We start from the raw sequence: 24,539 nt of genomic DNA on the forward strand, positions 1-24,539 counted from the left end.
GGTGGGGTGGGCTTGTGGGGGCCAGGGAAGGGGTGCTCTTCATCCGGGCTCTCCGTGTCCAGCAGGAAGCGGCTGTGTCTGCGGGCATCCAGGGGGCACGCAGAGAGCTGCGTGTGGTCACCTGCCCAGCAGGGGCCGTCCAAGCCTGGGGTCCAGCCCGGTCCCCCGAGAGGGAAGGCTTTGAGGGTGGGCAGGAGGCGCGAGCGGTGTGGGGGAGACCCCTGGGCTCAGGAGCTGGTGGCCACCTGGGCCACAAAGAGGATCTTGTAGGTCTCCTTCACGTCGCCCCGGAGCTGCAGCAGGGCTGAGGCTGTGAGCGGCTGGTCCGGCTGCGAGGGCAGGGGTGGAGGGGGGGGGCAGCCGTCACTGCTGGCCCTGCTGGACAGCCCCCCAAGCAGCCCTGCCCCCCGCGGGCCCCCGGCAGGCACCCACGGCACCTACATCAAAGTCGGCGGGCGGCACCCAGGAGATGCTGATGGTCCTCGTCTGGCCGCGCTCCACAGAGCCCTTGCAGGGCTCGATGGTGAAGCCCTTATGCTGCAGGGCGGCCACGCTGTCCACGCTGAACTCCACGGTCTGTGGGGTGGGCGGGGGCAGGTGGGGGCCGGTGGGCACAGGGGCCAGCCACCGCCCTTTCCTCCCTGCAGGTGGGCTTCCCACCCGCACCGTGGCGGGAGCCCGTGCCAAGCCCAGGAAGGCCAGCCCAGGCAGCCGGGGCCCAGCTGGGGGAGGCAGCTGGGGCTGAAGCTGAGCCAGGGTGAGCTGTGGTCACCTTCTTGGGAGACAGCTGGGTGGTGCGGATGCAGCCGACCCGCAGCTCCCGGCTGGCAGGCGGAGCCGGCTCATCTGTGTCAAACTGGACGTAGTCCAGGGTCACCAGGATGGTCCTTAGCTCCTCGGCCTCTGGAGACAGGGCAGTTGGGGCTGGCCCGCTGGGAAGGTGTGGCTGGGGGGGCTGTGTGGTGCGGGGCCAGGTGGGGGGGGGGGTGCTGTTCTTCACAAAACCTCTGCTGGCAGCGCCCCCGGGGGGTGGGCTGGAAGGCCGAGGGTGAGGGTGCGGCGGGGAGGGTGCTGACACTGCCCAGTGCCGCCCGTGGCCCACCTTCTCTGTGCTCTGCGTCAAGGGCAGCGGTCACCGCCAGGGACTCCACGGGCACGTCCAGGGGGTCGCCGCCCTCCACGAACATCATGTGCTCTCGGGCGGCGCCTTTCAGGAGGATCTGGTGGGAGATTTTCTGGGAACAGGCAACAGCGGTCTGGGCCCGCCCCCGGGCTGCGGCTCCGGGAGGGGCTTGGCTTGGGGCGGGGGTCTTCTCTGCACCCGCTGGCCCCCAACCGGCGCCGAGGCCCCCCGGCTCAGCGCCCGCGACCACAGCCTGTGGGGCCATCCCTTCTTTCCTGAGTGACCGCGGCCCCCGCAGTGGGGGTGCAGAGAGTGCCGCGGACACGCGGCGGCGGGCAGGGGGCGGGCAGGGCCGGGCGGCCGGCCGAGCCTCACCTTGTCGAAGAGCACGACCCGCAGCCGGTCGGAGAAGTACAGGCTCTCGTGGTCCGGGCTGAAGGTCACCGTGAAGTCCTGCGCCCTGCCGGGGTCCATGACGCCCTGGACCGGGACCACGCTGAACACGCTCTGGCCGCTGAGGTTCTGCGTGCCTGCGGGCGGGCGGGCGGACCCCGACCCTGCGCTGCCGCGGCGAGCCGAAGCACCTGGCCGCAGGCCCCGCCCACCCACGGCCCCGCCCACATGCGCGACCCGCCCACCCCGCGGCCCCGCCCATACGCTTGGCCCCGCCCACCCCGCGGCCCCGCCCACTCACCCACGACCTCCGCCCGCTGCGCGGGCGCCGTGAGGAAGCGGGGCGGCCGCTGCTGGGCCTCGCGCCGGGAGGCGGACAGGCTGTCCAGGTGCACCGAGAACGCGATGGGCAGCGAGGAGTGGTTCTGCAGCTGCCAGGCCAGGCCGTCACCCGCCGGCGCCCGGCGGCCCCCGTCTCTGCGCGCTGCCCGGGGCGGGGCCCTGCCGCGTCCAGCCGGCCCGGGCCGCCTCTCGCTCGTCTTCTCCCCGGCCGGCCCCGGCCCCGCCCGCCCACGGCCCGAGCCTGCCTCCCCAGGTACCGGCAGCCCCGGCGGCCGGGTCCCGCCAGCAGAGCGGCAAAGGCCCTGCGCAGGGGACCCGGCCCAGGAGCGCGGCAGGGCGGGCAGGGACGGGGCTGCCCCGCCCGGCAGCTGCTGCCCTTCGCGCGGGACAGGACGGCGCCCCGCTCGCCCTACCTTGAAGCCCGAGGAGACGGACTCCCGCGCGAGGACGTGGCCCATGCTCAGGACGCCCCCCGCGACGGAGCACGTGACGGTGGACGCCACGCCGGTGCCCCTGAGCGTCAGGGCGAGCGTGCCCCGCTGGGTGACGATGTCCAGCGTCTCCTGGGCCTGCGGGGGTCACGGCCCTCATGGGGGCGGCGCGCGCCACGGGGGGGGCCGAGGCGGGCGGCGCGGAGGCGGGTCGGGGCGCGGGCCGCGGCCGGCTTCAGGGCCGGGCTCACCAGGACGCTCTCGCGGGGCGCGAAGGACAGCGCCAGCACGTGGGCCTGGCCCGCCGACAGCCTGTTGACGGGGTTCAGCAGGACGAAGGGGCCATTGGGGTTCAGCACGGAGAACGCCAGCTGAGGACGCCCCGTCAAGGAGCAGGTGGCGGGCGTGGGGCCGCAGCCCCGCCCCGCAGCCCCAGCCCCGCCCACCCACGCCCCACAGCCCCGCCCTCAGCGCCCCGCAACCCCGCCCACCATGCCCTGCAGCTCCGCCCCTCAGCCCACCCACTCCCGCCCGAAGCCCCGCCCCGCCCGCTCAGAATCCCCGCCCACCCACGCCCCGCAGCCCCGCCCTCAGCTCCACGCAACCCGGCCCCGCAGCCCCACCGACACCGCCCCCTCAGCCCGCCCACAGCCCCGCCCACCCACGCCCCACAGCCCCGCCCTCAGCGCCCCACAACCCCGCCCACCATGCCCTGCAGCTCCGCCCCTCAGCCCACCGGCCCCGCCCCTCAGCCCCACCGACACCGCCCCCTCAGCCCGCCCACAGCCCCGCCCACCCACCAGAAGCCCCACCCAACCCGCCCCGCAGCCCCGCCCGCCATGCCCCTCAGCCCCACCCAACCCCGCCCCTCAACCCGCCCACTCCCTCCCCGAAGCCCCGCCCCACCCGCTCCGAAGCCCCGCCCACCCACACCCCGAAGCCCCGCCCGCAGCCCCACCGACCCCGCCCCCCACGCCCGCGCGGCGGGATACGGCCAGGTCCTCCCGGGCTGCGTTCTGAATGGAGATCTTCTTCAAGCCGCAGTGTCCTGAAAGGGCTGGGGCGTCAGGTCACCCCCCAGGCCCGGCAGGAGGCGAGGGGAGGCCGCGCGCAGGGCTGGGCCCCACCGGGGCTCACCCACAGCGACGTGGCCAAAGTTGGAGACGGTCCTGCCTCTGTCGGACGTGACTATGATGGACGGCGCCACGGAGGGACACCACAGCTCCAGGTACAGGGTGTTGTGGGGGCTGAAGGGGAGGGGAGCGTTGAGGGCCTGGCGTGGCAGCCACCTGCCCCGCCCGCCCCGGCCCCACGCCCCCGCCAGGTGTGCGGCCGAGAGGCTGACCACCCGCCGGCCAGCGCACCTGAAGCTCAGGGGCCCTGCGCCCTTCCTGTCTGTCACGTCCCCACTGGCAACGACACAGGGGACCACGAGCTTGTCGAACTTGCCCTTGAAAGACCGGGTGAGGGCTAACAGCGCAGCCTGGTACTCGTCGGAGCTGGAGTGAGCCGGCAAAGAGCACTCAGTCCTGCCCCTTCGGGCCACCCCCAAGGCGGTCCTGTGGGGTGAGGGTCAGCTCCCCCCAGGTTCTGCTCAGACACAGGCACCAGGCGCCTTTGGCAGCTCAACAGACAGTTTTGCCTCCGGGGCAGCCCGGAAAGGCCCAGGCAGCAGGCAGCTCAGGTCACCACAGTTCTCTGGGGCTTGGGCTGCACCCCAAGGGGTCTGGGGGTTCTGATCTTGGGCGTCGGCATCCCCCCCTGCCCATGGGGTGGGGCCGTTCACAGTGACACGGGGGGCCAGGGCAATGGGGTGGGCAGGTAGGTGCTCGAGAAGTAGGACCTGAGGAACCTGGAAGCAGAACCTGCATCCAGCTGCACCTGAAGCCTGCACAACCCCAGGCTTCCAATCACATAGCTCAAGACAGGCGGTCTGTGGGGCCAGGGAGGGCCTCCTTCTCCTGGACACACCTGCACTTGAACTCCTGCCTCTGCAGCTCCAGGCCATGGGAAGAGGAGACCCGGCCCGCGGGGTCTTGGTCTGGGTCCTGCAGCAGCAGCGTGGAGGTGGACAGCTTCTGCGGGTCCCTCCTTGGGGCCGCTGTGTCCTTACGCGTCTATGGGAGAGGCTGGCTGAGGGCTGCCCCTCAGGGGCAGGCACAGGTTTGGAAACCCTAAATGCCACAGAAACAAGGGAGCGTCTGGGGGCACACGAGCCTCCAGTGCGAGACCTGGGCCTGTGCACGACTGTGAGGTCAGCCTTCACCGGTGAGGAAGCCGAGACACCAGCAGGGGAGGGCAGAGCCGGCCGGGCCAGGCCCACGTGCCCCGTCTCCTGCCGGCTGCGGGCAGCAGCCAGCCTCACGCGTGGGCCTCGGTGGCACCCGGCTGCGTGGGCTCCACCTCGGGGGCTGGAGGGGCAGGCCTGTCCCCATGGGGCTTGTCCCTGGCCAGGGTGCCGCCTTCTGTCCAGTTTTCATTCTGCAGGCCTCCTCCGGGCTCGCTGTGACTGCTCCCCTCCCTTGGCCCAGAGGGCCTGCGGCCACCTCCCAGGGACCCGCAGAGCCTGCCAGGGCAGGAGGGAGGCACCTCGCCAGCACAGCACTGCGGGGCCAGCAGCAGGCCCTCCCCTGCGAGGGCCCCCACGCACCCACTTGGCCTCCATTTCTTTGGTCTGGGCCTGGAGGACTTCCTCGCAGATGAGCTCGCTGGGCAGCGTGGGCCGGAAGGCCACCTGGACTAGGCACCTCTGCAGGGAGAGTAGGTGGCCCTGGGTATTGGGGCTGCCCCCGTGCTGAGAGCACCCCTGTCCACAGCTGCCTGGCTCCTGCAGTCCCACCTGACACTTCTCTTTGGAGCTCAGCCTAGCAGGCTTCCCCCAGGAGGGCCTCCCTGGCCACTGTGCCGGGGAGGGGGGCTTCAGGGCATCATTACCCGGCTCACACTGTCGTCTGGGTGGGGGTTGCGTGATGGAGGCCCAAGATGGCCAAGACCCTGCCCCTGCCCTCTGGCATGAGCAAGAGGCAGGGGAGGGGAGGGGGAAGCAGGGCAGGGGGCGGGGCGCGGGGCCGCGGGAGAGGACCCGGCGGCCATAACGGCCTCTGTTAAGGCCCCGGGTGGTAAAGGCCCTCTGCCCGCGGGTGTCTGAGCTTTGCCAGGTGAAGGGCTCCGTCGGCAGCGGGTGAGGGTGTCCTCCCCGCTGGTGCCCCTCTGCTGGGAGGTCCCTGCTGCGCACCCTGTCAGGCCAGGGTGCCCGTCCCCCATGGGGTGCTGGGTCCCCTCCCGCCTGCACCTGGCCACCGACGCTTTGGGCTCCGTTCTGGCAAGGGTTGGGCAGAGGCCACATCTGCTGTTGGGGGATCCCTGTGGTCGGGGCACGCCTAGCCGGCGCCTGGGCGGCCTGCGACACCCACCTTTCCAGGCAGCACGGTGCCCACCGATGGGGAGATGGTGATGGGCGCGGCCGGGGGCAGCAGGAACTCGAAGGACGTGGGCCCCACAGGGAAGGCGTCCTCCGTGCCCACGCGGGGCAGCGAGTGCGTGAGCGAGTTCATGCTCTGGTGGGTGTTGATGACATAGAGCGCGGCCACCGCTGTGTCGGCCAGGGCGGTGGCCGGGAACTTGATCTGGTGGTGGGACAGCTCCAGGGGCGGGTGCACGCCCACCGCGCGGCACAGCAGCCGGAAGCACCTGCAGCGGCTCGGCTCAGCCGCCAGCCCCGGCCCGCCCTGCCCGGCCCCAGCCCGGCCTCGGTGCCGCCCCCGCCACCCCACCCCCCGCCCCGCCCCGCCCCGCCCACATGCTGCGTGAACACCCTCCCTCGCACACCCACACGCTCGCACGTGTGCACAGCACACACATGTACCACACAGCACACTTGCATGGCACAGCTCAAGCCCCCAGGCACAGCCACGCATGGGCACGCGTGCACACACCCCACGCACACGAGATTGCACAGGAGCACGCCACAGCCCACGCGCAGACCACACGCACACACTCACGGGTACCACGCGCACACAGCTGTGGGCCTGGCGCTGTTCTGCGTGGGCGGCCGCTGGGGATGGCCGGGCGCCTGACCGGCCGGGCCCCACCCCCACAGCTCACTGGTGGACACCCCCACCCCCACCCCTGGCTCACCGGTTGATCTCCGACTTGCAGACCAGCTCGAAGCTGTATTCCTTGGCCCTGCTGGGCTGGAAGATCACGTCCAGCTGCAGGGTCTCCAGGGGCAGGATGGTCCCGAAGCCGTCCCCGGGCTGGATGTCCACAAACTGTTGGGCAGGCCCCACCGTGCCAAAGGGGCCGGAGCCCAGGGAGGGCCGGGGAGCAACGTGAGCGCGTCTGGGGGGCACGGGTGCTTGGGCAGGGTGCGTGAGGGAGAGGGACCGCCCCCAGGGCCGTGGGCAGGGTGGGGGAAGGTGGGGCAGCGGGTGCGGGGAGCAGCAGTCAGAGAGGGAGACCAGGACAGAGAGGCAGGCCCAGGGCTGACCCCACGCAGGACAGGATGGGGGGAGGGGGAGGGGCTGCAGGCCAAGGCGCCTGGACGGTGTGGGGCCCGCGGCCCAGGGCGGCAGCCTCCTGCCCCCCTATTCACCCGCCCCTCACCCCGAGGCACCTTGGGGAGTCCCACGAAGCCAAACTCCTGCGGCAGGAGGGAGTGGTTGCACAGGCTGATCTGGGTCCTCACAGCCTCGTAGATGGTGCAGTAGCCAAAGTCCACCAGGGGCGGCCTGAGCTCCAGATCCGAGGTGGTGACCACAGCGTGGACGGTGAACTCCACCGGCTTGATCTGCAGCACAGGGCAGCGGCCGTCACTCCCCGCAGCGGCGGCAAATGTGCCCCACGCGGCGGGGGCAGCCAGCGCGGTGCTGGGCCTCGAGCATCCACTGCCCGCTGTCCAGCAGGGAGGGCGGGACAGCTGCCGCCACCAGGGTGTGTCCCCAGCGTGTGGCGGGCTGCTGGGGTTCAGAGGGCCCCACTCACCCACAGCCCTTCACGTAGGGGCAGCTGCAGGGGCCAGTTCGCTGTCCAAGCCCTGGGATGCAGCACTGGACGGCTCCGGGGAACCCCCAGTGCAGAGCCAGCTGCCGAGCTGCCCGCTGCCCAGGGTGCCCGGCGCCCCCACACACCTGATCAGCCACTCGGATTGTCATCGGGGCCTCCAGGACCCGGGTCTCCTTGTCAAAGTACATCCCCGCGTCCTCCGGGAGCGAGTGCCTGCGGGCAGACGCTCGTCAACCCGCCCGGCGCGGCCGGCCAGCGGCGGGGCTTGGGGCGCCCAGGGGTGACCCCCGCGCCCGGCTCTGCGGGGCAGCCCCCGCCGCCGTCTCAGCCGGGAGACGCCCGGCAGCCGGCCATCGTGAGGGCGGGGCCCGGCGGGGGCTGAAGCGTCCATCACCCGAGACCGCACTTGGTCACAGCAGGGACCGGCCGCCGCCGGGGGCAGCAGGGCAAGGCCAGGGGCAGCAGGGTCGTGGCCCGGGCTGGTTCCCGCTGTCCCGCGCGCCCTGGGGCGGGGCTGGGCCGCTGGCGGAGGGTGGCTTGGGGCCAGCATGGAGCCTCTGTGGCACGAACGGGAGCCGCTGGCAGAGGCCAGGCCGGGCCGGGGGGCGGCGCCCACTCACCGGGGCAGGAACTTGAGCTGCACCGAGCAGGACGCCAAGGCCTGGATGTAGCTGGTCTCCGGCAGCAGCTCCATGTGGCCCCGCAGCTCCTTGCACACCTCCAGCTGGAGGCGCAGGGCCACCTTGGACCTGCCCCCGACAGAGGCGCTGACCCTCCCGCCGCCCCCCCGCCGCCCCCGAGGTGAACTCTGAGGGGGGCGTGGGCAGAGCAAGGCGGGGAGGCGCGGCTGGCAGGAGGCTCCGGGCCGGTGCCGGTGGGGCCAGGGCTCTGCGCGGGGAGAGTGGCCGCCGGCCCCGCCCCCCGCGCACAGGGGCTCCTGCCGCACCCCAGGGCCCAGGGTCCTCTAGACGCCTTTGCTCTTTGAATCGCAGGGTGCCGGGTCCCGGCCGCTGCCCCCACCCCAGGGGACAGCCTGAGCCGAGGTTTCTGGGGTTGGGGGTTCCCGCTGCCTCTGCGTCCCTAAAGCCGTCCTGGTCAGCCCACCGAGGAGTGACCGGGCCCACTTTCCCGTCCCTCTGCCGCTCCCGCCACGCCCCGGAGCACTTTGCACACGGAGAGCAGCCGCCCGGCCCCACGGAGCCCCAGCTGTCCCTCGCACCCAGCTCACAGGGCTGGGGCTGGCGTGGCCCCGGCTTACCCCGGCCGCCGTGCCACCCCGCTGCGGCCAGCCGGGACCCCGTCTCCGCGCCCCTCCGCACCCCCGGGGCCCGGGCTGCCCTCGCGGCTCACCGGGTGCAGATCACGACCGAGTCCTGGTACAGCCGGTCGTACATGCAGGTCTTCAGGTCCACGCAGGGCCGCGGCACCCAGACCGGCAAGTCCACGGCGGTGCCCACGACGCTGAAATACAGCTGGGCGGGCAGCGGGTCGGCGGGGCACGGTGAGGGGCTAGTGGGGTCCAGCAGGGGCCGGGCTGCTGGCCAGATGCCCCCCCTCGGGGCCCCGTGGGGTTTCTCACGCCGTGCGATGAAAGGCCCTTTCAATGACCCAACTTTCCAGACCCAGCCGGGCAGACCGGGCAGGGGGCGGCGCGTCCCCGACGCCTCCCGGGGGCGACTCCCGATCCCCACCACGCAGCGGGCCCCGCCGGGCCCTGTCACGCGTGCAAAGTCAGCGTTGCCTTTGCTCACAGAAAACTTTCAACAAGATAAAAATGTGCAACGTTTATAAATAAGCGATGAAACTGAAGAATGAAAACTTGAGCTCCCTGGAAATGGGGAACGCTGTCTCCGGGCACTCGTGCCAGGGGGCTGGGGGCGTGTGCACGGGCTGGTGAGGGTGCGGGCTGCGGTGCCAGCCACCGCCCCCGCGGCCCACGGCCCCCCGCGGTCCACCATCCCCCCGCGGTCCAGCCCCCCCCCCCCCCGCCGTCGGCCGGTCCCCCGCGTGGGCACGAGACCCGCAGGGCAGGCCACCCTCGGCGGGAAGCCGGCGACGCTCACCGTCGGGCACTGCGGGTTCCTGAACACCACTTTGAAGCGGGCGTGGGCCGCCCCCGGGATGGCCGGGGCGAAGACGACGGGCACCCTGACGGAGGAGAAGGGGCCGATCTCGCCCTCGGTCACCTGCAGAGGGAGACGACCGGCCTGGCCGCGGGCCCGCGCTGGGGGTGGCGTGGGGGCAGCTGGGCCCACAGGCCCCGACCTGAGCGGTGCAGGGCAGAGGGCCGCGACCGCTCCCCAGCCTGCGGGACTCGCCCCACGGCTGCCGGGGGTCGCGCGGGGCCCACCTCTCCCAGCGAGATCTCAGGCTGCTCCTCCTCGGGCGGCGCTGGCGCCACGCTGGCCGCGGCCTCCGGCTCTGGACGGGAAGGCGGAGCTGGGAGGGCGGCAGGGGCCGGGGCCGCCCCGCACGCCGCCCTCCCACCCTTGCCCCCTCCCCTCCTGCACGAACCCCGTGGCACCCCGGGCAGGGATGAGGCAGGCGGCCCTCCCCAGCCCGCCCTCAGCCAGTTTCCCTCCGGCCTCCGACGCCGACAGCGCTGGACGTCACCACCGCGGGCCGGTGTCCTCGCCTTCCCCCGAAGCCGCGGCCCCGGACGCCCTGCACCTGCACCTGGCCCGCGCGGCTGGCGGGGCCCTGGGGCCCCGGGGGCTGGGCGCTCGGTGTGGGCCTCACCTGTGGCGCCCGGCTCCCCCGGCTCGCCATCGTCGGGCCTCCAGGGCTGCTCCTGGCTCCCCGTGTCCTCGGGCGAGGGCTGCGGGCCCCCCAGCTGCTCAGAAAAGCTGGGCGCCACTCTCTCCAGCGAGCCCGTGTCTTCGTAAGCGAGGAAGTTGCTCTGCAGAGGGGAGCCCGGCAGAGCTCACTGGCCTCCTCCGGTCAGGGCCCGGCCCAGCCTGCAGGCCTGACCTGTGGCCTGGCCGAGCCGCCTCCGGCCCCGCCCCGCTTGCGCCTGTGCCGGCGCCCAGCTCCCTCGGCGGGCGGGGCTGGGGGTGGCCGCCCTCCCGGGCCTCTGGCCCTGCGCGCCCGGCCGCAGGCTCCCGGGTAGTGGCCTGGGGGACGCCTGGACACAGCGGACGGCCGCACCGGAGAGGCGGCAACCCACCAGTTTCAGGGGCGATGAGGAGGTGTTTGTGTCCTCGGCCTCTGACTCCCGGAGAAACCTGAACCAGGTGCCCAGGCCCCCGCCATTGGCCAGCGTGACGGAGCGGGAGGCCGACTCGCCCACCACGTAGCTGCCGAAGTCGATGAGCTCCTTGTCCAGGGACAGCTGCCGAGAGACCCGCGTGAGCTGGGGGCCGGGCCCCGAGCCCACCTGCGAGGTGCGGAGCCGAGGCCTCGGAACCGCCCGGCTCACCACGGCCCGGGCAGGCGGGCCCGGCCCCCGGCAGGAAGGCCAGCGTCTCGCTGTGACGGAGCTTCCCCGTGGGACAGCCGTCCAGCGGAGCCCGCAGGGCAGACCCGGGCGGGGGGGGGGGACCACGCCAAGGCTGCCATAGCTGAGGACCTTCCCCCACCCCCCTCGGGGGGCAGCGCAGCCCAGGGGGCCGGGCACTCAGGGCAGGTGAGTGTCCTGCGTCCTCTGACCCGAGCAGGGCGAGGTGCGGAGACCAGCAAGGGAGCAAACAGGGGCCCCACGACGGGGCGGGAATGAGCCCGTGTCAGCCGAGGGCCCGAGACCGAGCGGCAGGGGCCACCCTGAGACGGGCGCCGGGCAGCACAGCCCAGCACGCCACGCAGCCACGCAGCCACGCAGCCACGCAGCCCGGGGCGGGAGGGCCGGAGGGCAGGCGCGACGGGGAGCCCGAGGCCGGTGCGGGTCTGCCAGGACCACCGTGGGGACGCCGCCGGCTTGAGGGGCGGGGAGGGCGCCGCGGGAAACGCGAGGATGGAGCCTGCCTGTGCCCACAGGCCTCCCGCTGGCCTTGACCCAGGGGAAATAAAACGGCACCTCGGTAGACAGCGCAGCCCCGAGCCCACGCGGCCGTGGGCACCCTGGGAGGCCCCTTGGCCAGGAGGCGCGACCCCCCTGCTGACCGCCGCAGCGGGGGCGGGATGCGGGGGGTGCCGCGTGTCCTGCTCTGGACGACGCCTGAAGGAGCAGGACCTAGAGGGGAGCTCGGGGTTCCCAGAGCGGCCGGGGAGCGCGCAGAGGGGCGAGGGGGCCCGACGCACACGCGGGTGGGGTGGGGGCCCTGGGGAGGGTGCCCCGGAGCTGCTGGAGGCAGGATTCCTCCGGCCCGGCACCGGGAGCCCTTCAGTCCGTGCTGTCCAGTGCGGGAGCCTTGACTGCCCGGCGCTGGTGCGCGTGCGCCCATGGCCCCTGTGCCCCCCAGAGACCCTCCCGGCCGCCCCCCCCCCCCCCCCCGGCTCACTGAGCACTTCTTGGTTGAGCACTTCAGGGGGACAGAAAACTCGCCCGTCTGGGCCAGAAAGGAGATGCTGCCTTCCATGTCTCTGTCCACCTGCAGGACACACCCCGGTCAGCGCGCGGCCGACCCCACCCCCTCAGGGCCCGGCCCCGCGGCCGCGCTCACCAGGGGCTTGAAGGTGACCAGCGCCTGGCAGGACATCCCGGCGGGCAGGGGGCCCGGGGGGTCGAAGCTGCAGGGGGGGAGCGGCGGCCGAGGGGGGCGGGCAGAGAAAGAGAAAGCGGCGCCCCGTGGTCAGCGCGGGAGGGGGCTGCCCCGACTGGTGCCCCCCAGGGCGCGGGCAGGGGTGGGGCAGGCGGGGTGGGAGCCGGGTGGGGGAAGGGGGGACGCCAGGGCCTGGGGGGCGGGGCGGGTGTGGGGGGGCGGTCCTGGGGGCGGGGCGGGCCCCCGGGGGGGCGGGGCGGTCCCGGGGGCCTGGGGGCGGGGCGGTCCTGGGGGCGGGGCGGGGCGGCCCCGGGGGCGGGGCGGTCCCGGGGGCGGAGCGAGGCGGTCCTGGGGGCGGGGCGGTCCCGGGGGCGGGGCGGCCCCGGGGGCGGGGCGGCCCCGGGGGGGCGGGGCGGTCCCGGGGGCGGTCCTCGGGGCGGGGCGGGGCGGGGCGGTCCCGGGGGGCGGGGCGGTCCCGGGGGCGGGGCGGTCCCGGGGGGCGGGGTGGGGCGGTCCCGGGGCGGCGGGGCGGGGCGGTCCCGGGGGCGGGCCTCGGGGCGGGGCGGTCCCGGGGGCGGGGCGGGGCGGGGCGGTCCCGGGGGGCGGGGCGGTCCCGGGGGCGGGCCTAGGGGCGGGGCGGGGCGGTCCCGGGGGCGGGGCGGGGCGGTCCTGGGGGTGGGGCGGGCCGGGGGGGCGGGGCGGGCCGGGGGCGGGGCGGTCCCGGGGGCGGGCCTCGGGGCGGGGCGGGGCGGTCCCGGGGGCGGGGCGGGGTGGTCCGGGGGGGCGGTCCCGGGGCCCGGGGCCGGGCGCGCGCCCACCGGACGCGGACGAAGTCCCGCAGCGGCCCCCGCACGCCCAGCAGCCGGCAGGAGCGGGCGCCGCGCGCGGCGTTCACCAGCGTCAGCGTCTTCCTGTACTCCGCGCCCACGTCGAAGTCCTGGGGCGGCCACAACGGGGCTCGCGACGGGCCCGGGGAGGGGCGCGGCCGGGCGGGGGAGGCCCCGAGCCGCGCCCCCGCCCCCCGCCCCCCGCCCCCCGCCCCCGCGCCGCGGCGCACCTTGAAGAGCAGGCGCGCGGGCTTGCTGTGGAAGGGCGGCGCCCCCTGCCCGCCGCCGGCCGCGCCGCGCGGCCGCTGCCCCTCGCGGCGCTCGGCGTCCCGGGCCGCTGCTGTCCCGCCCGCGGGCTCGCGGGCCGCCGCCTCCCGGGGCTCCTGGGGGCGGGGCGGGCGCTCGGCGCGGGCGGGGGCGGGGGGGGCGGGGGGCCGGGGGGGCGGGGGGGGCCGCGGGGGCCGCAGGTCACGGCCAGCCCCTGCGCAGGGCCCCGGGGCCCTTGGTCTGCGGCGGGGAAGCCGGCACGGCCCCCGCCCCCCACCTGTGCCCGCTGGGCAGCGACCACCCGCCCCAGCCGGCCCGGCCTGCCCGCGCCGGTGCTGCCGCCCGCGCCTCCCGGAGCCAGCGGAGCGCGGGCTGCGCCGCCGCGAAGGCCCCCCAGGCGCGGGCGAGGCGCGGGGCGGGCAGGCACCCCCCAACCCCGGGGCCGCCCTCGGGGCGCGGCGGGCGCCCCTGCTCGCTGGTGGGCGACCGCCCGGCCGTGCAAGGGAGGCTCCAGCGCCGCCTGCCCGGGGGCGCCTGCTCCCCGCAGACCACCCCAGGCTCGGCGCCCCCGGTGGCCCGCGGGGAGGCGGCGGGTCCCGCCCCCGGGGACCCACCTGGCCGCCCGGGGGGTCTTCGCTCCAGAGCCCCGCGATCTCGGGCTCAGCCAGCGTCTCCTCGTCGGAGCTGGGGAGCCCGACAAGGCCCTGGACAGACTCGCTGGACACCACGTTTATCAGGCAGGGGTCCTGGGCGGGCGTGAGCTCCTTCTGCTGCGGGGAGAGGGGCGCGGCCGCCTCAGGGGGCGGAGACGGGGCCTGCGGCCAGGCCGTGGCTGCCCGCAGGGTGCAGGGATGGAGCACGGACCCCAAAGGGGGAGGGTGCCACCCTGGCCCCCGCCCTGGCCGCTGCAGCCATCATGGTGACCGAGGCCCCGCAGCCCATGGGCGGTCAGGCCAGGCCCACACCCCGGCCCGCCTCAGCCGGCTCGGAGGGGGAGCGTGGCCATGGGGGGCCGCAGGCGGTGCGGAGGGCAGGGCAGGGGAAGGATGATGGTGGCAGTCCCCCTTCCCTTGCGCATGGCACGCTGGGACAGTGGGCAAAGGAGGGCCTGGCCAGCTGACCACGAAGGGGGGGCCTGGCGGGGGGAGCCGCGAGACCCCACATGACGCCGAGTCATAAACTGTCCAAAGTTGAACACGCACATCAGAAGGAAAGCGCTGGGCTAAAGATTTTTTAAAACCGGCGCCTTGTGCCCAGCGGCCTCCTGCAGGGCCCCTCCCTAAGCTCCAGAGCCCCCCGGGGCCCGCTCACCAGCGGCTGGGTGGGGGGCTCCGCCCTGCCCCCCTCGCAGCTGGCCACGTGCGCCCAGGTCCTGTGCCTCACGGTGGCCGGGGCCCGGGCTGGGGGGTGCTGTCTCTGCCTCCTGGCCTCCTCCTCCAGGCCCTCCCTCAGGATCCTGGCCACGATCTCCTGCTTCCGGAGCGTCTGCTCCTCCTCGAAGGCCCTGGGGAGGCGGGGTCCTGAGCGCACGGCGGGCTCCTGAGCACACGGCGGCCAGGCCAGGGACTCGGCCTCCGCTGGCCCGGCCGAAGCTCCTGGGAAGCCAGGGATGAGAGTCCCTGGCCCGCCTGGCCCACAGCGGGGGCTGGGGCGGGGAGCGCAGCGTGAGAGAACACACTGTGGCCAGACACCCCTGTCAGGCGGGCGCGGCACAGCAATGCAGCAGGAAGGGCAGCAGGGGTGGGGAGTGGCCTTGGCGCTGGGATGCCCGCTCCTGCCAGGACCCTGGGGTGGGGGCCCCACGGGGACCTGGTGTCTCGGGGGAGCTGTTTTGAGCCCTGCAGACCAAGGAGGATCTCCCGGGGGTGCTGGGGGCAGGGGCCGAGAGGTGGCTCTGGGCACAGGTCGAAGGAGACCAGAGGAGCGCTGGGCCCGGCGTGCGCTGGGGCCGGGCGGGCAGCCGGGGCCAGCGCTGGGCGTCCAGAGGGGAGCCGCCGGAGACGACACTCCACTGGATGGCCAGCGTGCGGGGCGAGGGCTCGGGGACGGCGGAGTAAGAGAAGAGGTGTGGGGCGGGGAGCTGCAGGGGCAGGGCCCCTGGGGCATGGGGGGCTGCGGGATGGAGGTGGGGGCGCAGCACGCTGGGGTCGGGAGCCCCTTCCCGCCGCGCCCGCGCCCACCCTCACCGCCGCTGGGCCTGCATCTCCTGGCGCCGGCGCTGGTGCAGGAGGAGCCTGAAGGCGTCCCCGCCCTGGGCCAGAACCCCCTCCTGCTCGGCCTGGGCCTCCCGCGCCGCCCGCTGGGCCCTGGTCTGGCCCCATGCTTGAAACTTGCGCAGCGTTTCCTTGGGAGCAGAGCGAGGGGTCACGCAGCCGTGGGGGCGCCTGGCCGGGCCCCGCAGGCCTCACCGCCCACCCTACCCGGGCCCCGCGTGGACGGCCTGGGCCGCAGCCGCCCACCCTGTTGGCCGAGATGCTGCTCTTCAAGGCCAGCACGGCGTCCATGCGTCTCTGCAGGTGCTCCTGGCACGCCAGCTCCTCCCGCCTCTTCTGCTCTTGGATCCTGGAGGAGCACAGGCCGTGCAGCTGTGGCGGGCCGGGGGCTCAGGGGGCCGGGGGGTTGAGGGACTGGGGGGTCCAGGGGGCCGGGGGGCGGCTGGGTCAGCACAGGACCGCAAGGGGCTCAGCGGGGCCGGCGAGGCCTCTGCGGCAGGTGGTCGCAGCTGGCACTGCCCTCCCTTCGGGTGGGTGACGCGTTAGCGAGGACACCGGCCCTGGGAAGGAAGGGGTGTGGGACCTGGCGCGGGCTCACCTGCCCAGCGAGGCCTTCAGGAACCTGACGGCCGCCCTGTGGCTCCTCTGAGCGTCCTCCACCAGCCGCTGGTGCCGGAGTCCGAGCTCCTTCTGCAGCGCCGAGGACTTCCTGCGTGGGAGGGCAGCGTGGGCAGCTGCTCCAGCTGGCTGGCCCCACCTAAGCCCCTCTCCTGAGCACCCCAGGTGCGGGCTCATCCGGGGCAGGGGCCGCTGGGTAGGCTGGCGCTGGGAGGCCAGGCAGGGGCGGGGCCAGGCCCAGCGAGGGCCCAGGGCTCTGGGCAGCACGGTAGGTCTGGCAAAGGGCGGCCCTGGGCAGGACGGCGCCAGCGGTGAGATGGGGTGGGGGGTGCGCGTGGGGCCCCAGGTGGGGAGTGGCGGGACCGCCTGGGGAGGGGGCCGCCCAGGGTGGGGAGGGCAGTGGCCAGGGGACAGCTGCCCTGACCTGACTCGCAGCAAACGGCCCCTCTCTGCCCTGCCCAGGGCCTCTCTCTCCTTGCGGAGCCTCTCGGCCGCCCGGTCCCTGTGGCAGCGCTGGGCAGCTGTGCGTTCCTCCTCGGCGGACTTCCGGACGTCCTCCAGCTGCCCCCTCTGGAGCTCCAGGTGCCACAGGGCGTTCCTGCGGACGGAGGCGCCTGCTCACCTCGGCCAGGGCTGGGGGGCTGAGGCCGGGCACCGGCACCCCCGGGTGGGAACACCGAGAGGACACTGGACACCACCGAAGGGTCAGCTCCCCCCAGTGTCCTCCGGGGCACAGCCACCAGATGTGGGGATCCCCCTCTGCAGCCCCATCTCTGGCGGCCCAGTCTGCTGGTTCAGTTCTGCACCCACCATGCAGCCGGCACCCCCTGCACCGTCCCGCCGGGGAGGGGGCTGTGGCACCTGATATCTGCAGGGGCCCTGTGGGGGCACCACTGCAAGGGGCCTGCTGCATGGGCGGTCCTGGGCCTGCTGCCCTGGGGGGAGGCAGTCCTGGTTGAGGGCCAGTCATCCCGGCTGGGGACAGAGCAGCTCCAGGTGGCCCCAAATGATCCCCTCTTGCTGCCAAGGGCACCTCTGGGGCCACCGCAGCCGGGGCACAGGCCTCCCCGCAGCCGTCCCTGCGCCCATTTCAAATTTAGTTTTCTTTAAGTGAGCAGCTGCCGGCAGGGGCGGCCCGGGGCGCGGCAGACACCCTGTCCCCTGCCCTGCCCCGCCAGACTCAGGGCTGTAGGGTCGGCGTCCGGACTGAGCCCCCGGGACGCAGGCAGGCAGGGCTGTGACTGGACCCTAAGCGTCAGGGGCCACTGCGGCTGGGCCCTGGGGAGGGGAGGGACCCGCCGCACCCTCCTTACACCTCCCGCCCGCATCTGTCTGGCCGAGGGGCGTGGGGCTCAGGCAGGGCGAGGGCGGGGCCCGCAGCCAGTCCCGGTGGGGGTGAAGCCCCTTCCTGAGGGCCTGTGCTGGGCAGTGACTCCCGGGCCAGCCCAGCTGGGCGGCCTTCAGCGGGTCAGACCCCCGTGAGCCCCTCGTGCTTCAGCTGACCGGAGGCGCCTCTGACGCGCACGGCCACACCCCAGCCGGCAGGGAGTGTGCGGGGGGCTCTGCCGGCGCCTTCCCAGCTGTTGGGCCCGGGGCTGGCAGCTCTGCCGCCCACACGGCAACATTCAGTCCAGGAAAGGCCGGTGCCGGGCCGCGGTCCCCGAGTGACCTCTCGCGCGCTCACTCGCTCTCCTGCAGCGCGGCCTGGAGTGTGTCCTGCAGGGCCTGCTCCTGGTCCAGCTCCGCGCACAGGCGTCTGGCCGCGGCCTGGAGGCGGCCCACGGCCGCGCTGGGGGCAGACACAGAGGACACGCTCACTGCCCGCCCAGAAGCCCTGCAGGGGACCGGGCCCGACCTCACGGCCATGGTTCTCGCCCCAGGGTCATCTAGGCGGTGTCTGCTCCCGCCCGCCCGCAGCAGGTGCTTGGAACCGCCCGGGTTTGGTGGCCCAGTGCCCCCTGAGCTCCAGCTGGACCAGCCCCTGCCCCTGCCCAGAGTGGACACCTACATGTTCTTGGCCCCCGTCTCTTCGGCCACTTCGGCCGCCAGCCTCTCCTGCTGGCCCCTGATGCGCTCCGTCCGCTGGCGGCTGGCCAGCAGCTCGGCCCTGGGGAAGCGGAATCCGGCTGGTGCCTGCTCCCCTGCCCCGGGGGCTGCAGACCCTTCATCTCTCCAGGTGGTTTCTAGCCGCGGTGCACAGAGGGCGCCCACTGCTCCCCAGATGCCCTGCGGCGGGCGGGCGGGGCAGCTGCGAGACCCCAGCCCCAAGGGGATGTGAGAACAGCCCAAGGCTTGTGGGGCCTGGGTGGGGAGCAAGATGCAAGTCGCTCGCGCTTTCCCCAGACGCGCGTCCTGGGGGCAGGCCACTGGCGTCCAGCAGGGCAGTGAGCAGGGCTCGGGAGTCTGGGGGGCAGGAGGTGCTGTGATGGGCGGACGGGCGCTGGCGTCGAGGCGGGGCCAGGTCGGCTCCTCCTGGCCAGTGGCAGGGAAGAGTCCCGCTGTCTGCGGCCCTTCCAGGAGCTGCCCTGAGCCGCAGACGGGGCGGGGGTGGCGGCAGCGGTTCTGGGGGCTGGTGGTCGGTGCCAGCCGTGCCTCACCCCAGCTTCTCCGTGTGGCCCTCAGATGCTCCGGGGCCTCTGTTGGGGCTGGTGCCGACCGGCTGCGGTGGGCGTGGGCAGGGTGACAGCGGTGGGGCAGGGCGGGCAGCTGGGGCAGGCCCCGGCCCCTCACCTGGTCTCCTGGATGAAAAGCCCCTTCTCCTCGTGCAGCTGGTCCAGGCGGCCCAGGCTCCTGCGCAGCTGCCAGGTCTGGAGCTGACCTCGCACGTCGGTCCTCCCCCGCTGGGCGGCATCCGCGGCCTGCCCCGTCCCTGGGCTTCACACAGAGCAGCCCGCTGTCCTCCAGGCTGCCCTCGCCCAGCCCAGGGCGGGGCTGCGGTGCAAGGCAGGAGCCGCTGCCCCTCCCTCTCCTCACCAGCTGTCCACCTCCTTCTCCGCGGCCGCAGGGGGACACTCAGCCTCGAGCTCCAGGTACCGCTCATCTCTGCCTGGGAGCCGAGAGCCAACAGCCAGTGTGGGCAGTGGGCATGGGCCCTCCCGGGCCAGGTGCGGGGCCCCGCGGGGCAGGGTTCTCAGATAGCACCAGCGGCCCCAGGGCCTCACGACAGGCGCCCCTGCTCGCCGCTGTCCCCAGCCTTGTTCCTGGCGCACTGGGCCGCGAGGGACAGACCGTGAGAGCCATTGGGTCATGGGTCTGTTTTGAGCATGTCAAGGGCCCTTCAGGGCACCCGCGCCCGGCGGGACAGGCAGAGGGGCCTCCCGACTGGCCTCCGCCAGGTGTCTGCGTGGGCATTGCCAGGGCCGCCCCCAGAACCGAGAAGGCGGGCGGTGCGGGGGCCGGGGGCGCCACGCTCGCTGGGACCCCGCGGGGCTGGGCCAGGAGGTGCCCCGGTGGGGGCTGTCCGGCCCTCGGCCCTGCCACCCGGGGACGGCTGGGCGGGCCGGCTCCGGGGAGGAGGAGCGGGCGGCGGCCAGAGGGCGGCAGAAGGGCCCGGGCGCCGGGTCCCGCTCCCAGCAGCCCCCCTGCTTTCAACGAGACCCCGAACAAAGCGCGGGCGTGAGGCAGAGGCTCCTGGGGAGGCCCCGACCTCCGGCTCCGGCTCCGGCTCCCATGGGTGGCGGGCAGTCCGGGCGCTGCTCCCCGCGGGGCGGGGCCGGGCCCGCCTGTCCCTCCATGCGGCGCTGTCTGCGGAAGCGGCAGAGGAAAGGGCGCGGATCACCGATAAGCCCAGAAATGGAATTTCGCGACAGCGCGTGGTGTGGAGGGACCGAGGTGAGGAGACGGCCCGCCGGCCCGAGGGTGTCGCCGGCCTCGCGGACACACTGGCCTGACCCGGGGGCCGCGGGGACCCGGGGGCAGCAGGGCCGGGGGGCCGTGTCTCCCCTCGGCTCCTGCCACACGGCCCAGCGGTCCCTCCTCGCGCGTCTCCCCAGGGAGCAAAGCCACGTCCGCAGAGTGGCCTGGGCGCCCACCCCTGTCCCCTGCCCACCCAGGCAGGCCCCGGGGTGGCCCCAGCAGTGCGGCCGGCCCTCCCTGCAGGGCAAGCGCAGCCGGGGCCGGGCGGGCGGGCGAGCTGGGGCTCCGCGCGTCTGGGTCTGAGGCGCCGGGGCACAGGGTCCCGGGGCGGTGAGGACGCGGGGTGTCCGGTCGCGGGGTGTCCTGTCACGACACCCGCTCAGCCAGGGCGGCCTGCGGGGCGGCGCCTGCTGGGTTTCCCGCCAGGTAGGTGTGTCCACCCCAAAGGGCGGTCCCGTCCCGTCCCGGGGAGGCCAGGGCCGGCGGGCGCGGGGCGGGGGTGCAGAGGGGCTGGGGGCGGCCCCAGGGCGTCGCGCGGGGCTGGGGGGGCTGGGGCCGGCGTGTCTGGCTGTTTTAGGTGCATTTCAGGCAAACCCGGGATTGCGCCCCGCGTTCAAACAGGAGTTTCGTCCGTCAAGTTCCCCGGGCGCCGGGGCGGGGAGGGGCGACAGGTGCGCCCCGAAGGCGCGGGAGGGGGCGGGGCGGGCGCGAGGCCGGGGGGCTGGGGCGCACCCCGAGAGCCCCCCTCTCGCCTCCGGGAGCGGCAGGGCCGGGGCGGCGCCCGGACCCGCCGCGGGGGACCCACCTGGCCTCGGCCCGGGGACCCCGCCGCTCTCCGCCGTGCTCGGGTGCCGGCCGCGCCGGGCGGCTCCATGGAGACGCGGGGGGGGGGGGGTCCCCCTCGCGGGGCGGCGCAGGCGCAGTGGAGAGGCGGCGCCTGGGCCCAGGCGGGGCGGCTTCGCCAACGGCGGATCTCGGGGCCTCGCGTCAAGTCGGGATTTCCCGGACCCCGCGCAGAGCGCGCGCCCCTCCCCAGCGCCCGCGAGCAGGGACACCCCGCGCGCCCCCCGCCCCCCGCCCCCCTGCGGCGCCCCCGTCGTCGCCCGCGGCCCCGCGACGGCCCAGCCCCACCCGAGGGCCCTGCCAGGGGACCTGAGCGCTGGCCCCGGCGGCGCTGCCCGGCGGCTCCCCACGGCGGGCGGGGGAGCCTCGCGGGGGCGCCCGCAGGGCTGCGGCAGCCAGGCTGGCCCCGGCCTCGCCCAGGCCCCCGGGGACCCCCAGAGGGGGACGCTCACCCCTCGCCCCGACGAGGGCGCAGGCTGCCCACCACGCCCGGGACCAAGTCCAGCAAACGGGCGGGTTCCCGAGGACTGGGAGCTGCAAACCCGGGTGTCAGGTGGGGGCTTCTCTGCGAGCCTGAGCTCACGCGCTGCGCACCCCCAGACCAGCACTGCGCACCCCCAGACCAGCCGCGCCGGCGCCAACAGCTGCACAGAAGCCGCAGCTGATGCGGGTGGTCGGTCCGGGCAGCGGTGCCCAGGCGGCGGCCCAGCGGCTTGGGGGACGACCAGACGGCCAGCTGGCGAGCGGGCCGGGCCTGGTGGAGGAGACAGACTGTCAGCTGGGGGGGCTGGAGGGAACATTAGGAGGGGGGCCTGTCCTCCTGGGCTGGGTGGCGGCCTGGGAGAATTAATATGGCTTCCTTTTTCTATTCTATTATTTCTTTTAAGATTGATTTATTGGGCCTCCCCGGTGGCGCAGCGGTTGAGCGCTGGGTTGAGAAGCTGCCCGCGGCCTCTGCGGCGCCGGTTCGGTCCCCGGCTGCTCCCCGGCCACCGGAGGAGGGTCCCACATGGCGCGCAGACCTCTCCTGCCGCCCGCTGCTCCCCTCAGCGGTGTGCTTCGGTCCTTCTGCCTGCTCTGCTCCCCGCTCTGGTCTGGTGAATTCTCTCACCCTCCCGCGCTTCTGACTGTACCCAGTGCTTGTGTAAATAAATAAATAAATCTTTAAAAAAAAAAAAAGATTGATTCATTTATGCATTCAAGAACTGGGGTGCAGGAGGTCGTCTTTCTGCCCACCTGTGACTGTGCAGGTGCTTTCTTTCCCCTGCAGGGCAGCAGCCTCCTGCCTGCCTGTGCCCTGTACCTGCCGGGCCTTCTCTTCACTGACCTCCCTCGGCGGAGGCCGCTCTCCTCAAGGCCGCCCGCCTGCAACCACGCAGGCCTCTCTCAGCAAACCTGTCTCTTCTGGGACAGCCCTTCCTGACCGCCGGTGTCTATGCAAGTGTCTTTTACTCTCCTGTCCCTTTCTCTAATAAACCTGCTCTTTAAATTAAAAAAAAAAAAGCCAAAAGAGTACAGTCCAGAGGTGTTGGGGGTGACAGGAGTCCTCAGAGACAGAGCGGGGAACAGAACAGGCAGATTGATGAAATACACCACTGAGGGGAGCAGCGGGGAGACAGGAGGGGTCTGCCGTGCCCTGGGGGTAGCTCCCTGGCCGGCTGGGAATCGAACCCATGCTGCAGAGGTTGCGGACAGCTTCACAGCACGGTGCTCAACCGCCTGCACCACCAGGGAGGCCCCTGAGTTCCTCTTTTTAAACGTACTTCTTAGCTTGTGCCCCGAGGAGCGCCTGGGCTGGCTGGTGTGCTGGCCTGTGCGAATCTAAGAGCAGATTGAAATTTAAGACCTGGGGCCTTCCTGGTGGCGCAAGGGGTTGGGACGCAACCTATGAAGCTGTCCACAGCCTCTGCAGCACAAGTTCGATTCCCGGCCGGGAGCTGCCCACATGGCACAGGAGACCTCTCCTGTCTCCCCGCTGCTCCCCTCAGCAGTGGTTTTCAGTGGATCCAGCTGTTCTGCTCCCCACTCTGTCTCTGGTGAATCCTCCCACCCCCGCACCTCTGGCCTGCACCCCAGTCTTGTATGCATAAATAAATAAATCTTTAAAAAAAAAAAGAAATTTAAGACCTGAAGAAATATTTGTGGACCAGTGTTCACAGCAGCCCCCCTCACAGTGAGCAGACGTGGAAAAGCCCAGTGCAAACCATGCCACGTCCATTCAATGGAGTATCACTCAGCCCTGAAAAGGAATGAGGTTCAGACAAGAGGCACCAGGAGGAGCCTTGGAGGTGTTCTGCTGAGTGGAGTTAGCCAGGCAGAAAGAAACAAATGCTGGTTTTGCATCAAACTATGTACTTATAATTAGTGAACTCTGCCTGTAAACTGTATCTCAGCAGAGCTACTTAATAATAAAATGAAATGAAACCTAGGCTCATGGCCACACCTCCGGGGGGGTGTGGCCTGGCCCCGGCAGGCCTCCCTGCTCCCCCCTGCACCAAGCCCACACAGCCCGCTCTTGCTCCTTGGGATTCCCAGTTTGTTGCTGCCGTGGAGCCTTTGGGGGGGGGGGGGTCTTCTCTGCCTGGCTCTCGCGGTAACTGGCGTGTTCTCCAGACGGGGTGGGACGCTCTGTGAGTCTCAGCTCGATGTTCCCTCCCAAAAGGTCTGCGCCAGCTGCTGTACGCCCCCCCCCCAGCACACTCCCTGTTTGCTCTTGCTCAGACCCCTGCGCGTGTGAGCTGCGTCTCCTGTTTCCTTTCTCGTCTCTGCCTTCCAGCAGGTGAGGCCGCGGGCAGGGACGGCCAGCCCTTAGTTGCAACACTCCACACACATGGGGGGCGCGGGGCCCCTAAGTGTGAGGGAGGGAGGTTGGCAATTGCAGCCAGCGCCCAATAGGAAAGAGCCCGTCAGGCCTGCCTCCATGCTTGCAGCACCCGGCTGCAGCGCGAGGCCGGACCCACAGCCCTGCCCGCGGGTCCCAGCCCTGTGCCCCCCCACCCCCAGGCCTCGCGGGGCTGCCGTCCTGCCCCCTGCAGGGAGCGAGTTATCTGGTTTGGGCGACAGCCCTTTTGGCAGAAGTCTTGATTTGTGTTTACCGTTCTCTGCCGCGTGAAAGCATTGGAGGCGCCGCTGAGAAAAGCACAAAGCCTGAGAACGGGCCCCGCGCGTGCACCAGCTGGCCGCCTGCACGCCCGCTCCCCGGGGGCAGCTGCATCTGGGGCCAAGCAGGTGCATGGCCCAGGCCGGGGACTGAGAGCCACGAGGCTCACCTGCCCCCAGCGAGCCCCCCAGGGCGCCCACACGTGACCGCTGCCAAGCCCTGCTCTCTCCAAGGGGGCGGCTCCGCCTGAAGCCAGAGGCCTCATAACCACACTCTCAGCTCGATGAGCCTCTTCTCTTTGTCACTGCCATTCTGTTTGGTGCATTTTCCAAGGAAAATAACAAAGTGACCTCACAGGCCAGGCCGGCATTTAAATTTAGCCTGTGCCGTCCCCCGCCGGGTCCCGGTGACTCACCTCTGCCTCCCAGGGCCGCCTGCTGCCGCCGCGGGCCCCAGCCAGCTCCCAGCCCGGCTGTGCGCACTGCCAGCCCGTGCCGCAGGGTGCCGTGCCTGGGAAGACAGGCTGACCCCCGCAGGCCTGCTGACCGCAGCCCCGGGCGGCTCAGGCGCGCGTGGCGGGGGTGGGGAAGCCCCGTGAAGGCCTTCCGGGGCCGCGGGCCTGCACCCTGCTCGGTGCCCGCGGGGAGAGAAGGCCAGTGGCCTTGACTAGCGCCAGCCGAGCCAAACGCCACGGTCTTCCACGTGAGACAGCAAAAAACAGACACCACGGGCCACTCGGCTGGACACGGAGGGTCCACCTGGGTGGCGTTGGGGCTTCCTCATGGCTGCTCCTTCCGGGGCGGGCCAGTCCCTTCTGGGTGACGGCAGCACCCAGGCCGGGGGCGGGGGGCCCCAGCGTCTGCCCGAGGCACAGACCTGCACAGAC

General features: G+C 73.0%; 1 protein-coding gene across 1 annotated transcript in view; it reads right to left on the minus strand.

Annotated features, from left to right (window-relative positions):
• Positions 1-24,539, minus strand: part of CFAP74 (cilia and flagella associated protein 74) — a gene marked incomplete at its 5' end in the record, with an annotated part of 26,038 nt that continues 1,499 nt past the window's right edge. The window contains 40 exons of the mRNA XM_084244039.1: positions 1-329; positions 442-576; positions 773-903; positions 1,103-1,235; positions 1,499-1,653; positions 1,818-1,947; positions 2,272-2,427; positions 2,541-2,660; positions 3,282-3,337; positions 3,427-3,536; positions 3,654-3,788; positions 4,261-4,406; positions 4,847-5,038; positions 5,703-5,979; positions 6,427-6,560; positions 6,905-7,078; positions 7,419-7,506; positions 7,914-8,042; positions 8,644-8,765; positions 9,357-9,479; positions 9,644-9,714; positions 10,033-10,192; positions 10,460-10,624; positions 11,730-11,819; positions 11,892-11,958; positions 12,749-12,867; positions 12,988-13,140; positions 13,639-13,929; positions 14,336-14,528; positions 15,211-15,368; positions 15,484-15,586; positions 15,836-15,946; positions 16,280-16,453; positions 17,540-17,644; positions 17,864-17,962; positions 18,586-18,729; positions 18,829-18,901; positions 19,502-19,599; positions 21,006-21,087; positions 21,169-21,307. Of these exons, the coding sequence (XP_084100165.1) occupies positions 228-329; positions 442-576; positions 773-903; positions 1,103-1,235; positions 1,499-1,653; positions 1,818-1,947; positions 2,272-2,427; positions 2,541-2,660; positions 3,282-3,337; positions 3,427-3,536; positions 3,654-3,788; positions 4,261-4,406; positions 4,847-5,038; positions 5,703-5,979; positions 6,427-6,560; positions 6,905-7,078; positions 7,419-7,506; positions 7,914-8,042; positions 8,644-8,765; positions 9,357-9,479; positions 9,644-9,714; positions 10,033-10,192; positions 10,460-10,624; positions 11,730-11,819; positions 11,892-11,958; positions 12,749-12,867; positions 12,988-13,140; positions 13,639-13,929; positions 14,336-14,528; positions 15,211-15,368; positions 15,484-15,586; positions 15,836-15,946; positions 16,280-16,453; positions 17,540-17,644; positions 17,864-17,962; positions 18,586-18,729; positions 18,829-18,901; positions 19,502-19,599; positions 21,006-21,087; positions 21,169-21,307 (5,343 nt within the window). The 3' untranslated portion in view covers positions 1-227. The remainder of the gene's footprint in view (positions 330-441; positions 577-772; positions 904-1,102; positions 1,236-1,498; positions 1,654-1,817; positions 1,948-2,271; positions 2,428-2,540; positions 2,661-3,281; positions 3,338-3,426; positions 3,537-3,653; positions 3,789-4,260; positions 4,407-4,846; positions 5,039-5,702; positions 5,980-6,426; positions 6,561-6,904; positions 7,079-7,418; positions 7,507-7,913; positions 8,043-8,643; positions 8,766-9,356; positions 9,480-9,643; positions 9,715-10,032; positions 10,193-10,459; positions 10,625-11,729; positions 11,820-11,891; positions 11,959-12,748; positions 12,868-12,987; positions 13,141-13,638; positions 13,930-14,335; positions 14,529-15,210; positions 15,369-15,483; positions 15,587-15,835; positions 15,947-16,279; positions 16,454-17,539; positions 17,645-17,863; positions 17,963-18,585; positions 18,730-18,828; positions 18,902-19,501; positions 19,600-21,005; positions 21,088-21,168; positions 21,308-24,539) is intronic.

Source organism: Talpa europaea, assembly GCF_964194135.1.
Source record: "Talpa europaea genome assembly, chromosome: 9".
In the NCBI taxonomy this organism is placed as follows: Eukaryota; Metazoa; Chordata; class Mammalia; order Eulipotyphla; family Talpidae; genus Talpa; species Talpa europaea.